Here is a 14,353-nt window from a genome sequence, read left to right as displayed (position 1 = left end):
GATCACATGCACATTATCAACTTGTGCTGTTAATATCATGAACAGCAGCTACGCTAATTCCTCTCCACTGCTTCTCTTTCTCTCCCCATCCCGAGACACCCTGAGGTTTGGCCAGCTCCAGTCACCTCCCACCTCGTGATGATTACGGACCTTTGAAGAAGTAGATGCCGAACTCACAAACATCCCGAACCATCTAGAGACGTACCAGTGCCATTTGGATCCCGCTACATGTGTGGAGTTTTGACATTGGACCTCCTGGAGTGTTTAAAGGCTCTGGCATGGAGAAGCTGATGCTGGATCTGTGGTGATCACAAATGCTGAGCTCATAAAACTCGGAGCTACTAACCATATAGACTGTATAAGACTGCAGAAAGAACATCACTTATAATCTTATACTTCAGTAATCATGTTAGTTCTCACTGTCCATTGTTCTTTATTGTTGAAAGATTTATGATCAAACTCTTGATGTCACCCAGATGAGGATGGGTTCCCTTTTTGAGTCTGGTTCCTCTCAAGGTTTCTTCCTCATAACATCTAAGGAGTTTTCCTTGCCACAGTCGCCACGGCTTGCTCATCAGGGACAAATTCACACCATTCACCATCACTGTTGATTTGTGTAAAGCTGCTTTGAGACAATGTCTGTTGTGAAAAGCGCTATACAAATAAACTTGACTTGACTTGACTTGAAGGGTGTTACTAAAGTCAGGTACTGATGTAGGTGAGGTGATGAGACCTGGTGTGCAGTCAGCGTTCCAATTCATCCACAAAGGTGTTCAATAGGTTTGAGATCAAAGCTCTATAGCAGACCACTCAAACCCATATAACAGCATCATACTCAATCATTAGTAGTTAATTGTACACATTGTGAGTATCGCAAGTTAAACTAAAAATAGAAGTGCCAGAATAATGACAAGGACATTTATCCATTACTGGTGTTCAATTCCATTATCCTAGTGAGGATAGTGGAACAAAGGAAACAAAAATATATGTACACATTCATTTAAATATGGCTTGATTAATTGTGACTCCTAGTAACATATTGAAATATATGTTTTACCAAAAAACTAAAAGTCTAATATTCATTTTCAAACAAAAAAATTAAACAAAAAAAGAGTTTCTCTCACAGCCCCATTTGTAAATCAAGCAACCACCAATGTTAGGTCATGACCCCTAGTTTGGGGAAAAAATTTTGGATTTTAAATAGTCTTTAAACAGAAAACACAGACAGCCCTTAGCAGCTGCCTGAAGTTAAAGCAAAAATACTTTACAAATTTACCAAGAAGGCATTTCTCTGTTTCTATTACACCTACCTTATCATCATCGCGCCATGGTATAATTTATATTTCTAACAAATTATAATACAAGAATGTGGCAAGTAATGTGTACTATTAGGTGGAGGTAAAGTCAGTGCAGACATGTTCTATGTTAATCGAATCCTGATTGAAAGGTGTAGGCATGTTCCTGTGCCTATTTCTGCTAATGGCATTTTTATGTGAAACTGACACATCAATCAATTCATCATCCACCATAAAAAAAAAAGAGTTTCAGGTGACATTAAAGTATATATATATATATATATATATATATATATATATATATATATATATATATATATATATATATATATATACACACACACACACACACACACACACACACACACATATACACACACACGTATTGATACTGAATATGTGTCTTATTATTTGGTTCTATTTTAAATTGATAAAAACTTTCAGCTATAGTTGTATAAAGGACAAAACTTTGAATGCTCTTTTTTGCATCTAACAAATTAATTCACAAAAGAAAAAAATAACTAAAAACTTTTGCTCTTTGGAGTACAGGGTTGCCATGTCTGAACATCAAACCCTCTTGAGCTAGTTCGTTGGTTTTATGATAACTTGCCTTCTTTATAATGTGCTGTTTGATAAACATGTATAAAATAAAATTCCTGGGCATCAAACATAAGATTTAGTATTCTGTATCATTTCAAGTCTATCATTTTTAATCATGTAAATTGAGAGAAATCCTACAAACAACACATTTATAAAAATGTTTGAAAAACTCCTCATCCAGTGGATTTATTTTTGTTTATGGAGCTAAGACTGTAGCAGAGTTGTAGGAAGAAGAAAGGATGAGAGGTTAAAAATAGAGGCGGTCTGTAAATAAATCCCGGTATATAGACCGCCTACATAAGCAGGTTTAGTAAAAGCTCGTTAATAAAAGATACACCCATATCCTGGTGTTGTTTTCCCGCTGAGCCAAATTCATAATTCATGAGTGGGACAGTGGGAGAGAAAGAAAAAGATTGTGTGAAGGAAAAGAAGAGTAGAGAATGCAAGCCTTCCATTTGGTCTAACATTTTTTAAGTTCAGATGAAAGATATAAATGTGATCTCACCACTATGAGAGAGCTGGCTCAAATTAACTTGACTGAGGTGTTTCTGAAACCCCTATTTTATTCGAGGTAAGTAAAAAAAAAAAAAATTCTTCATTTCTTTTTGACAAACTGTCAGTGTTCAGGCACTCTCCTTCTGTTTACCAGAAAGCGAGGAATCATGGCGATGACCTTAGATGTAATTGTAACCGTTGTAACAGACTGCATCTTGCATCAGAGGTTTATCAGATGGTTCAGAGTCTTGAAAGGTGACTGAGGTACAAAAGATAACCGAAATGCTCGGTCAGGATGCATAAGGATGAAATCCAATCAATGCCATTAAAATGTTATCCTTTTTTCATCAGAGAATTATAATTCAACCATAATAGCTGTGCTATTAGTAATCATGCTTATTATGATCTAAAAAAAAAAAGGAAACGTTTTTACGGGAGCTGCATTATAAATCAAGTATAATACATATTGAAATGCATAATTGTTCTGCAAACAGTTCTCTGCATGCTCGTAATGGACATCCAACACTGCTCTAATTGCTTCAGATTTTCTAAGCCACCCTCATGCTCAGTAATGAATATATAATGGTTTAAACTGATGTTTTTTCATTGCAGTGCATGTGCATTTACAGCACTGTTGTTAAAAGACACCTATGCTAACTAATCTCAATTCATTCTACTTCTTTTGGTAATAAAGTATTGCCAAACTTGTACTTTATCACAAAAAAGGTATGTGCACGATGTTCTGCTATAAGTTTGAAGATTTCTTTTATTCACATTATCGCTGAGTAATTACTTTTATTACTTGTAGGTAATTTAACTGAAGCTGCTTCCCAATTCGCCTACTATCTATCCTGAATATTATCCGAGATAAGAATGAGTGTGCCCCGAATTGTAGTATCTCAATGGTCCCCTATTTCTGGCAAAATCTAAAAGTGACCACCTGCCTAATATTACGTTGGTCCCAATTTTGCTGCCAAAACAGTACTGATCAATTGAACATTAACTACTTCAGTAATTTGAGCTACAGCACCTTGTCTGTTGGATCGGACCACCAGGGTCACACATGACCATGCCTCCGGTTCACCGCTGTTCCTTTCTTGGCCCACTTTTGATAGATTCTGACCACTGCAGACCAGGAACATCCCACAAGAGCTGCAGTTTTGGAAATTCTCTGATCCAGTCGTCTAGACAAACAAATCCTTACGCTTTCCTGCTTTGACAATATCAACCTTCAGGACAAAATGTTCACTTGCTTCCTAATTCATGATGAAAAGATCATCAGTGTTAATCACTTCACTGATCATAAAAGATTTAATGTCATAATCGGTGCATATGCAAGACATCGAACCATTTTTGCAATTACTATTTTAATGTTTACTATGCAATATAATTTCTTATAAATGCACATCAGGATGTTTATATCTCTTTTATCCCAACAATTTGCCAAGAGCTCTATTAATTACACTTTCTAGACAAATCTGTTAGGACACCTGACTTCTTCAGCCATATGTGGTTGTTTCTCAAACTGATACCATTAAGTTGGAGGCACACAATTATAGCGTATGTCTTTGGTTGTGGGAGCATTTCCCTTCCTTTGAACAATCTCCATGAAGATATGTTTTATATAGTTTACATACAACTATCGAACACCTTTGGGAACACCGCACCCTACATCAGAATGTGACTTCACTAAATCTTAAAAAGCACACTTCAAATTCTTTCCAGAAGAGTGAAAGTTACTTTAACAGCAAATGGGGACTAAATGTGAGATGGGATTTTCAAAAAGTGCATAGCAATCTTACGGACGTGTCCCCAAACTATACTGTACTTCTTTTCTATAATTCTCCAATTATATATATATATATTTAAAAAAAATTCAAAAGTTACAGTTAAACACATGAGAAACAAGTTAGTTCCTATTATAACTTATTTTCCAGCAGATGTAAACAGATGCTTTCTTACCAGCATCTGTGGAACAGAATATAAAATAGCCATAGCAACACCTTTTGACCAATCAGTCTTGAGAAGTGTGAAATAACTGCAAGAAATCTTTTCTCTGAAGCAAACAGCCTTCAACAAAGCGTTTCCTTGTGGGAATATTGGTGAGAATCAATTCTTCTTTTGGTACATACGCATATGTGATATCTGTGAGATACTTTACACCAGTACAGCCATTTCTTTGCAGCTATTATTGTTCAATGCAAATGCAGAACTTAGATTGAACGTAGAACGTAGATCTCTCTCTCTCTCTCTCTCTCTCTCTCTCTCTCTCTCTCTCTCTCTCTCTCTCAAATACACTCCAAGTCTCTCTCTTATTAGCTAGAAGTTTTTAGCAGGCAAGATGCTAAGCGAAAGTACCATTGAATGTCGGCTAAAGTGCTGGGCTTCAGACTTTAAAGCCTGTAATGATCAGTAAGTGGGACAAGAAAAATAAGACAGGAAGTCTCAAAGAGCTTGCCCAGTAAAAGGATCTGAAGTGATAGGAGATCTCTAACTCAAAGCATTACAGGTGATCTCAAGACAAAGGTAATGATAGTGTCTTCAACAAGGCATGAAGAGTCAATCATGCAATCCCCATCGACATACTAAAGCACATCCTTCACCTATGGCTCATCTACAATCATGCTATCATAGTCCTGCTTTTAAGATGGAACTGTCCACATGCTGAATACAGATTTGTTTTTCCTTTAGAAGAAACTTAAGAACATCATGCTTATTGATTAAATGAGCAAAAATAAATATGTGGTATTTCTTCTTCGAGTTGTGTATAGAGATGCTATCTGAAATAGCACAGTCATCACAGTCGCCGTAAACATGCGACAAGCAGATTATACTGTCCGTCTACGATATCAATTTTCATCTTCATCTTTGCTGGGCTGATACGGAAGTGACTCAGCAAGCTGCTCATATTGTGCCAGTCATCAACCATCTCAGCTTCTGTCCATCATCCTAAAAAAAAATCCCTGCATGCTACTAGTTTGCGTTTCATTTTGAATGGAAACAAACCAACCGCTTTAAATGTCCTAACCCCCTGTAGTTTGAGACTTTGAAATTTGAGATTTCTATTCGATATGAGAAACAATCCATAACATGATCTGATGCCATACAATACAATCCGCTTTAGTAGCCACTGATCGACATGTGACGTGATCGACTTTGTTCCAAATTTTTTTAAGTACACTGAACGCTAATTCGCGCCACAGGGATGCAGGGAGTATGGCCTGTTGATGCAGCGTCTCATTCCCTCATGGAACTATGGTTACATACGTAACCTAGTGACGTTCCCTTTCAGGAACTCGAGCTGCGTCATAACGCTTTGGGAGCGAGTGTTCAATCACGCCATACTGACCAGACCCTGCCTAAAGTGTCTGAGCACCACCAGCATGCAGGACAGAGGAGCCAGGAGTGGCTCTAATGTCGAGGTTGTAAAACCTGACGAAGGTCAAAGGGGTAGACCAGCCCACAGCATTGCATATGTCCTGTAGGGGAACTCCTGCGGACCAGGCCGTAGAGGCCGCCATACTCCCGGTTGAATGAGCCTTGAAGCCGAAAGGAGTGGGAAGACCAGAGGACTCATAACATGTGGTAATAGCATCCACTATCCATCTGCTGAGAGTCTGCTTATTGGCTGACACACAGCTGCTTCAACGTTCTCCATGGACTCGTCCTGTGGAGATATGTACCAGTGCTCACACTGGACACAGTTGATTTTGCTTTTCCTGGTCTGGGGCTAGGAAAGGAGGAGGGCCACAGCCATAGCCATCAAGGGCCACAGCCATAGCTTCCATAACTCTGGCTGGGGGTAAACTAGGGTTCGCCCTGCCTGCAGAGGAGATCCCTCCTGGGAGGAATTTCCAAGGAGGTCCCTTGAGGAGGGACAGCAGGTCCATAAACCACGGTCTTCCCGTCCAACTAGGTGCCACCAGGAGGAGACGTACTCCTCCCTGGCAGATTCTCTTCAGAACTCCCGGGAGCAGTACAAGGCGTACAGACGTAGCCTTGGCCACGTCTGCACAATGGTGTCCAACCCCACTGGGGCTTGGTGAGAGAGAGAGAACCAGAGGGGACAGTGCGTAGTCTCCCGAGTTGCAAACAGATTCACCTGGGCTCTGTAATATCTCTGCCATTCTGCCCCACCACCTCGGGGTTGAGCCTCCATTCCCAGGGCCTCAGCCCTTGCCTCGAAAGGGCATCTGCTCTCCAATTCAACCGGCCTGGGATGTAAACTACTCTCAGTGAGAGTTCCCCTGGGACCATAGGAGGATCTGCTGCGCCAGCCTGTACAGGGGGCGAGATCGGAGACCCCCTAGGCGGTTGAAGTATGAAACCACCTACTTGTTGTCTGTACGGACCAGCACGTGGCGATCCCTCAGGTCTCGGAGGAAAGTGTTTGAGTGCTATAAGCACAGCAATCATCTTCAGGCAGTTTATGTGCCATGAACGATGTAGCTCGTTCCACCGACCTTGGGCGGAGCGGCCACTCATGACCACTCCCCACCCTGTGAGGGATGCGTCCGTCATCAGCGTTACGCTACGACTAAGATGCTCCCAGGGCTCCATATATCTAAGGTTCGGAGAGCTCGCCTTGAGACCTTGATAGTACAGAGTGGGTTGCCCCTCGGGAGAACCCTCTGTCTCTGAGTCACCACTGGAGGGGTCTCATATGGAGGAGGCCAAGTGGAATCACGTTGAACGCTGCTGCCATGAGACCCACCAGCCTCTGGAACTGCATCACAGTGAGTGGTTGGCCTTCTCGCACTCTTCTGACTGCTGTCCCACAACCTTAGGCGAGAGTGGGACCTGAGCCGCGCAGGAGATCACTCTCCTCGAAGAGTGAGCTCCAGGAGCGGAGCGTACGTATAGCCATGCAGCTACAGCACGGACAAACGTCTATTTCTCGAGAGTCGATTAAACATGCTCTACTCCCAGGCAAACAACACAAAGCTCAATCTGAAATAATCTGCCTCTTAACACCATCATTATAATGCCACGGCTACAGAAACAATCAATATTATAAAGAAAAGCAGTATAACAGAGCGCTGCATCACAGATTGGAATCTCATGCAGTGAGAATGAATGCCATTACTAAGGAAAAAAACCCAATGAATACAATTAATCAAGTCTCTTTTCACTGCAGCCACAGCTGCAACACCTGCATATGTCATCTTTAGCAGCAGCATCAATATCAACCTTATAAAATGGCCCTGGGTTTACTGTGCATTTTTGTGCATGTTTCCCATGTGTTACAGTTTTCCTGGGATTTGAAATATAGGCAAAGTGTGTGTTTTTCAGGCAAATTCACGAAAAGTAACACAAAGTATAAATGATTCATGAAAAAAGCTCAATAACTGTTTTGAACTGTTTTGGCTGATCTTTCCACACAATGTCCAGCTTTTCTTGGAAGGTCAATCTTGCAAATGTCCTTGTAAGTTTAATCTACTACCAAATCAATTTCTTTTCCTCTGTCAGCCATTGAGGAATGAAAAAAAGCTTTTAAAGACACACAAATACATTTTAGCTTTTTAGAACATCCTTTCAAATGATGTGAAATAGCTGCTGTGACTTGAAGCCTTCTAGGGGGCCTCGGAGTAGTCAAATCACAGTCTGATTGCTTAAGGCAACAGCTTCAAACTGCATTTATTTAAATCCAACAAGAGCCTGCGCTGTTCATTTCTACTAGCCTTACAGCAACACGTAATGTGAAGGGCTGAAATCTGATTGGATAGAAAGACTAACCGAAATTCTATGAAATTAAAACAGTAGACTAACCGAAGTAATTTAATATCTACTCATGAACAAAAATATATCAAAACATAAGTCAGATATGATAAAATTCTGATTTCTGAATTCTGAAGAATTTTTGGGCAGCAGAGAAGGCTACGCTAGCCCCGATGGCCTGCCACTGGTTTGTCAGAGTCTTGCCTTATTGCACTTTATTTGCACTACAATACATGCTTTTTCACTGCACAGTTTACTGATTTTATCCATATTATCAGTTATACCACAGCATTATTAAAAGATAAAGCTGTAACTTTATGTTTTCCAGTAAAAGTACGGTGGTCTTTTCTGTCACATGACATAGGGCTTTTTTTGTTGAATCACTTTGAAGAGAGAGAAAAAAGACAAACTGGTGAGGGAATAAAAGTTTAGCTTTCTTTCGCTACAATTAAAGGTAGTGATATAGGAGTAAATAATGTACCTCTGAACTCACTGATGTCCAATTTAAGGCTAGAATTTACTGATATTAAAATGATTCATGATTCCCAGTGTTGCCAGTGGAGAAATGCTAAACCTTGATTTCTCTTTATACTGTATACATATACGCAGTATATTTGCTTAAAATATGTTCATAACAGGTTGTGTTTTTCAACTTGCCTCTTCAAAGAGTTCCAGGCTATAGGTGTTATCATCATCAGCAAAGTAGACGATGCCTGACTGAGTGCTATTGGGGCTGAAGGTCTCCCTTAGCCACCGAAGAGCCAGGTTCCTCTGCATGGTTCCCCGAGGGATCCTGGGATCTCGGGCATCCCCTCGCAGCTTATAGTTACGAGGCGTCTCAACGTTCAGATGCGTGTAGTTGAGGCCCGTCTCCCTCAGCAGACGGGTGACCAGCAGTGTCCTCCTCTGTGCATCTTCCACCAGGATCCAGTGCAAGTTGGGGACGTGCAGGAAAGTGTTGGCGAGCCGAGTGAGCTCAGCCTTTTGCACCGGCCGGCTGTAGGTCGGTGTGATGACGTGGATGGTAGGCAGGGAGTCAGACCACGGAGGTGGCCGTGTGTACACGTACTCGGTGCGCACCACTTCTACTATGTCCTTATCAGAGGAGCAGAACTCCTTCGAGTCGCCTGTTTGGCTTCCTGCATCGTGCCTGCCTTCTCCAGTGCCATCATCTACGGGGACAGAGAAAGAGAATTCAGGCATTAGAACGCCCCGGAGCTGCTCTTGTTATGTCTGACACATGCCAAGAGCCCAAGAGGAGTACCTGACAGGCGGTGCCGTTGGACCATTAGCCGCTCGGGTATGATAAAGATCTCTTTAACTAGATGGTGACAAGCTGGAAAGAGTGAAAGTAAGGCAATGTAAGAGGGCAACACCCTCAAACTCTGACCTGCTGCAAATCCTTACAGTTTTCATGCTAAAGCTTTTGGAAAGCACTGTAGCCGCAAGTAAAGATGTAAGATTTGGAAAAACAATACCTTACAATGATTATGTCCTCACAGTTACAAATATAAGGCAATTAACATATAACTGAGATCTGTCCTTCTCAGTGGACAATAAATTCATCACATTAAATTATAATAATAACACAGAAATGAAAAATAAAAGAGTTTTTTTCTTTGGTGGCAAATCTACACCAAATAATGTGCACTTTGTACTGTTTGTAGGCAATTGTAATTAGGGAACATGTTTTACTAACTTTTACTAACATTACTAATGTACTGTAGATGCAATGAAGTATACAGTGCCTGTTAAAAAAAATAGAAATATAATGTAGTATTGTTTTTGAGAGACAAGCGCATGTTCCTTTTGTTTATATGCAAAAAACAGTAATTTAATGGTCAACATCAATTTGTCATCTTAGACAATAACATAAAATTTGAGATAAAACAGATATGTCACCTTCAATTCACAAGTTTCTGTTTATATTTGTAGAACATGTTAACTCATTATATAAGTTAAATGGTGGAATAAATACTAAAGCAGCATGGATACAATTCCATATTTCAGCGTCCTACAATTCCATCTGGACTGTGGCTAATTGGAAGCAACTTCACCATACAACAAGACAATGACTCGAACCGTACGTCCGAGCTTCTAAAGTGTTATTTAGAAAGAAAAACAGTCAGCTGGATTGTATAAACCTGTTATTGATGCTAAGGGAGGATTTTTAACATCTATACTTAAATATATATAAGTTTAACATCTATACTTAAATATATATTTTGGTCTAAGTTAATCTGGATTCCATTGAATTGTCTCTCAAAAAACAAAAACTTACTAACTTTTGACAAGCACTCTATGTACATGAAATGTGTGTATGAGTGACCTGCTGTGAACCTGAAATTTTCTGGAATTACTGATTTCTTATGGAATTCTTCAGCAATTGAAACTATAGTTGTGCAGCATGTCTGAGTGTAAGCACTGCTTTGTCGAGTTCCGACAGCTTCTGTTTGAAATGTAGGACACAAAGACAAATTAGAATGGACAGCAACAGAGCTGACCGGAGACCTGCCAGGAAGCTGATAACTGACTCTGATAACTCAAGAGATTAAAATGGATCAGAGTGCTTTGGCTATCACTGTTCAGCTGCTAAACAGATTAGCCTGATGACTTTTGGTCTGAACAATTTTAGATTTCAGTCAGGTGCATAAGGGGGAAAAGAAGTGTGATACAAACATGGTGGATGAAAATAGGGCTTATAGTGTTATTGAAGAAGAAATACCTTATATAGTGCAAAAAAGGGTAAGACTGCAGCTTTGTGATTCTCCAGTATATATAATCCAAATATATCAGTGATGAACTATTTAAAAATAAATAAATAATAATAGGAATTTAAAAAATTATATATATATATATATATATATATATATATATATATATATATATATATATATATATATATATATATATATATATATATATTTTTTTTTAAGTATGAATAAGTATAAAAAACATTTCTATATATGTATATTTTTTATAAATATTATAAGGTCAGACAGTCAAAAAAGCATTTCACTATATGTCATATTCTATATAAATGTGCATGTGACAAATTAAATTTTAATTCAATAATTAATACTGAATTAAACTAAAATAAATGAACCTGATTCATTTATCATTGTCTGTTACATTCTTACATACATACCCATTTTTTATATAATTATCTACCATTAGTATGATTAAAATATTTACCATGTTTTGTGTAAATATTACAACAATGCCAAAATAGACAGTAACTAACTATGCTTAATGTTATAAAGAGTAATATTAATATATATATATATCAAATATCATAATACCAGAACATAAATATGTGACATAAAATAATTTACTAATTCATGTACAATTTATTTATGTACAAACTATAAGAAGAACAAGTCTGGTAAATGTGCCATTTGTTGAAGTGAATGTATAATTTTGGTCATTCTGGGAAACAAAGAGATCTGATTACCCTTTCGGATAGCGAGCAGGGGGGCGATGGCACTCTGGTGCCACACAGTGATGAGCAGAGTCCAAGGTAACACGATTAACACGATAGCAAGAATGTCTCTTCTCTTCGGCATCTCCAGGGTTGATTCTGTGCCTGGTCATTACCTGAAAGAAGACGAAGGCAACACGTGTCTGAGTGAAATAGACCAGGTATTAGTAAGGTATTTGTATATGTTTATTCTGCATGATAACACTGTTTGCTATTATGGTAAGTGAAGATTCAAAGTGATAATCTACCTAACACTAACCTAAACAGTTTCCACTTCTGGTGTCAATACTTTGCATTTGACCCACAATTAACTAGCGAATAAACTACTACAGGTCATGCAGATATAAAACATATCTATATAATCAACGCTGTGGTATTATGATGGGCTGTCGCCCTGAAATTTATTATGTTACAAGACCAGCATGTCCTGAAGTGTTTTATTTTCAGTACATCACAACAATTCCGTAACAGCAATTCTGTTTATGAACCTATTTCATGCCATATGAATGTCAGCAAAAATGCAACTTGCTAAAAGTCCAACATCAGCAGAAAACTTAACAGTAATTTTACTCCTTTACATAGTTACAAAAAAATAGCATTGTAGACTCCATCCAAAAAAGTCCTCATGCAAAAAATGCTTCACAATATGTACTGTTATACTTTGAATAACAATAATAATTGAAATTGAATAACAGTCTTGTTCTATTATTACATTATTATCACATTCATTACATGGATCAATACCTTTGAAGTCTCTACGCCTGTTATGACCACTGCATCCTAATAACACTACAAGTTATAATGTATGAATCTGTCATTTTGCCCTTTATTTACATCGGCACAAGTCCATTCAGGTTAATGAATGGACATTCGGTGCCACCCAGATAAGGATGTGTTCCCTTTTTAATTCTGGATCCTCTCAAGGTTTCTTCCTCATACCATCTCAGGGGGATTTTTTCTTGCCACAGTCGACACTGGCTCACTCATTAGCTAACAAACCTATTGAATTGAATTCATCCCTGACCATAACCTTTTAACATTGTTGACTGACTCTATGATGCAGTACACTAAATTAGTGGATGTACATGTGTGTGTTTATATGGTGTCCTCTTTTACCCGTGGTTATAAGCAACGGACAGATGTGTGTTGGATGTGCAGCTGCAAAAGCCGCTTATTAGAGATCCTGCACCGGGCCATCGCCGCCCAGGTCATCTTATACAGCAGAGAAGAGAACCTACAACACACATACAATATAACTAAATCATTAAATCAACACATACAGCATAAACAGATATTCTAAAGGGAAATGTTTAAAACTTTTGGGTCATTAGACTTTTAATACAACAGAGTTTACTTATACAATATAGAACAAAATGCAACTAAACTGCCTCAGAAACAACGTGTCCCACTTTATACATACACTATAAAGACAAAGGTTTGTGGACGCCTGACTATAAGAAACTTAAATGTTTTTGAGCATCCCACTCCACATGTAGTCCCCATTTGCTGTTATAATAAATTCTGGGAAGATGTTCCACGTGATTATGGGTGTGCTTGTCAAGATATTTTCGCTCATTTAGCTGCAAGGGTGCTAAGGTACTAAAGTATGGTGAGGAGGCCAGAGGTGTTCAATAGGATTGAGGTCAGAGCTCTATAGCAAACCCCATTTCTCTTCAACCAATAAAAAACACATCTAAATGGAACTGGCTTTGAGCAGAGGGGTATTGTCAAGTTAGCTACCACATCCATGTGCAAAAGTTTAAATGTTAATTCAAACTCTAAAAGTTTTGTTTTTCTTTGAAAAGCATCTGGAGCTGACAAAAATGGAAACAGACTAATAAACCTAACATGATATAACAATGATAATAATAAGCATCATGCAATGCAGTTTAACAGCATCTAAGAATTTCAGAATGATAAAATGTATTTCTGATGCCAAGAAGCATGAAAACATTTGATCATTAAAATTGTTTTCAATTTGCCAGTTTTGGTAGCTGTTGTGTTTTTGACAAAAAAAAAAACAAAACAAGAAGATATTTCAATGTTTATTGATTAATGATGATGTCCTCAAATCCTAATTACAAGCTGGAGCTTTAGAAGCATGTTGGTGACCTTTCCCCTTTCATCCTGGTGGAAGAAAGGACACTGGTCAATGGGGAGATGCGTCTATTGCATTATTAATGCGGCATTTGTTTGTTCTGTGTTATGGAGCCTTTTATTATGACATTGTAGCCTTGCTATGTTAGTTCTGATCAAGATAGAGAAATGCGTCTTGTTTAATAAAACCTCTAGTAGAAATGCGAGAAAAAATATTGGAGGTCCGTGTGACGAGCATATAAAGACATGCATGAGTTTTCTAATAGATATTTGTTCAGGCAGGTCTGGTCTAGTCATCGCTGATGTTACAATGAACCAATCGAACAGGTGATATGGAGATGCCTGCGGCAAAACACTGAGTGTGTGCAGGAGAAATAAATGTGCATCCCCTGGGTTGGGGCGCAGGTGGAGTGGAGGGAGCGGAGTTCAATTATCTGTCAATTTCCTCCTTCCCTCAAAGGGGTAATGCATATAAGGAAAAGCACGTGGATGAGAATGCTAAGCATGAGTTACAGACCTCAGCGCTGAAAGTCTGAGATTGACCGAACGTCAGGCAGATGAAATGATTTGTGAACAAATCCAAAGCTAACTGGTGCTTAACCAGTTGTCAGAAACATTACTGGTTAACAACAAAAGCGTGTCAACGCTACAAGCTGCTAATTTAACG

The 14,353-nt window shown here is 38.8% G+C and overlaps 1 protein-coding gene across 2 annotated transcripts in view; it reads right to left on the bottom strand.

Moving 5' to 3' along the window:
* The window catches only part of b3gat1a (beta-1,3-glucuronyltransferase 1 (glucuronosyltransferase P) a), a 111,212-nt gene that overhangs the window by 8,680 nt on the left and 88,179 nt on the right, over positions 1-14,353 (bottom strand). Inside the window, exons 3-6 of one of the 2 annotated variants that reach the window (XM_046865004.1) lie at positions 12,706-12,823; positions 11,563-11,705; positions 9,373-9,444; positions 8,766-9,280 (exon numbers count right to left, since the gene is read on the bottom strand). In XM_046865004.1, the coding sequence (XP_046720960.1) occupies positions 8,766-9,280; positions 9,373-9,444; positions 11,563-11,674 (699 nt within the window). In that variant the 5' untranslated portion in view covers positions 11,675-11,705; positions 12,706-12,823. The remainder of the gene's footprint in view (positions 1-8,765; positions 9,281-9,372; positions 9,445-11,562; positions 11,706-12,705; positions 12,824-14,353) is intronic. The other variant, XM_046865005.1, reaches the window with a different exon arrangement.

This window comes from Silurus meridionalis, chromosome 13, assembly GCF_014805685.1.
Source record: "Silurus meridionalis isolate SWU-2019-XX chromosome 13, ASM1480568v1, whole genome shotgun sequence".
Lineage (NCBI taxonomy): Eukaryota > Metazoa > Chordata > Actinopteri > Siluriformes > Siluridae > Silurus > Silurus meridionalis.
The sequence above is the reverse complement of the archived record's forward strand: the minus strand, read 5'-3'. Positions and strand labels throughout refer to the sequence as shown.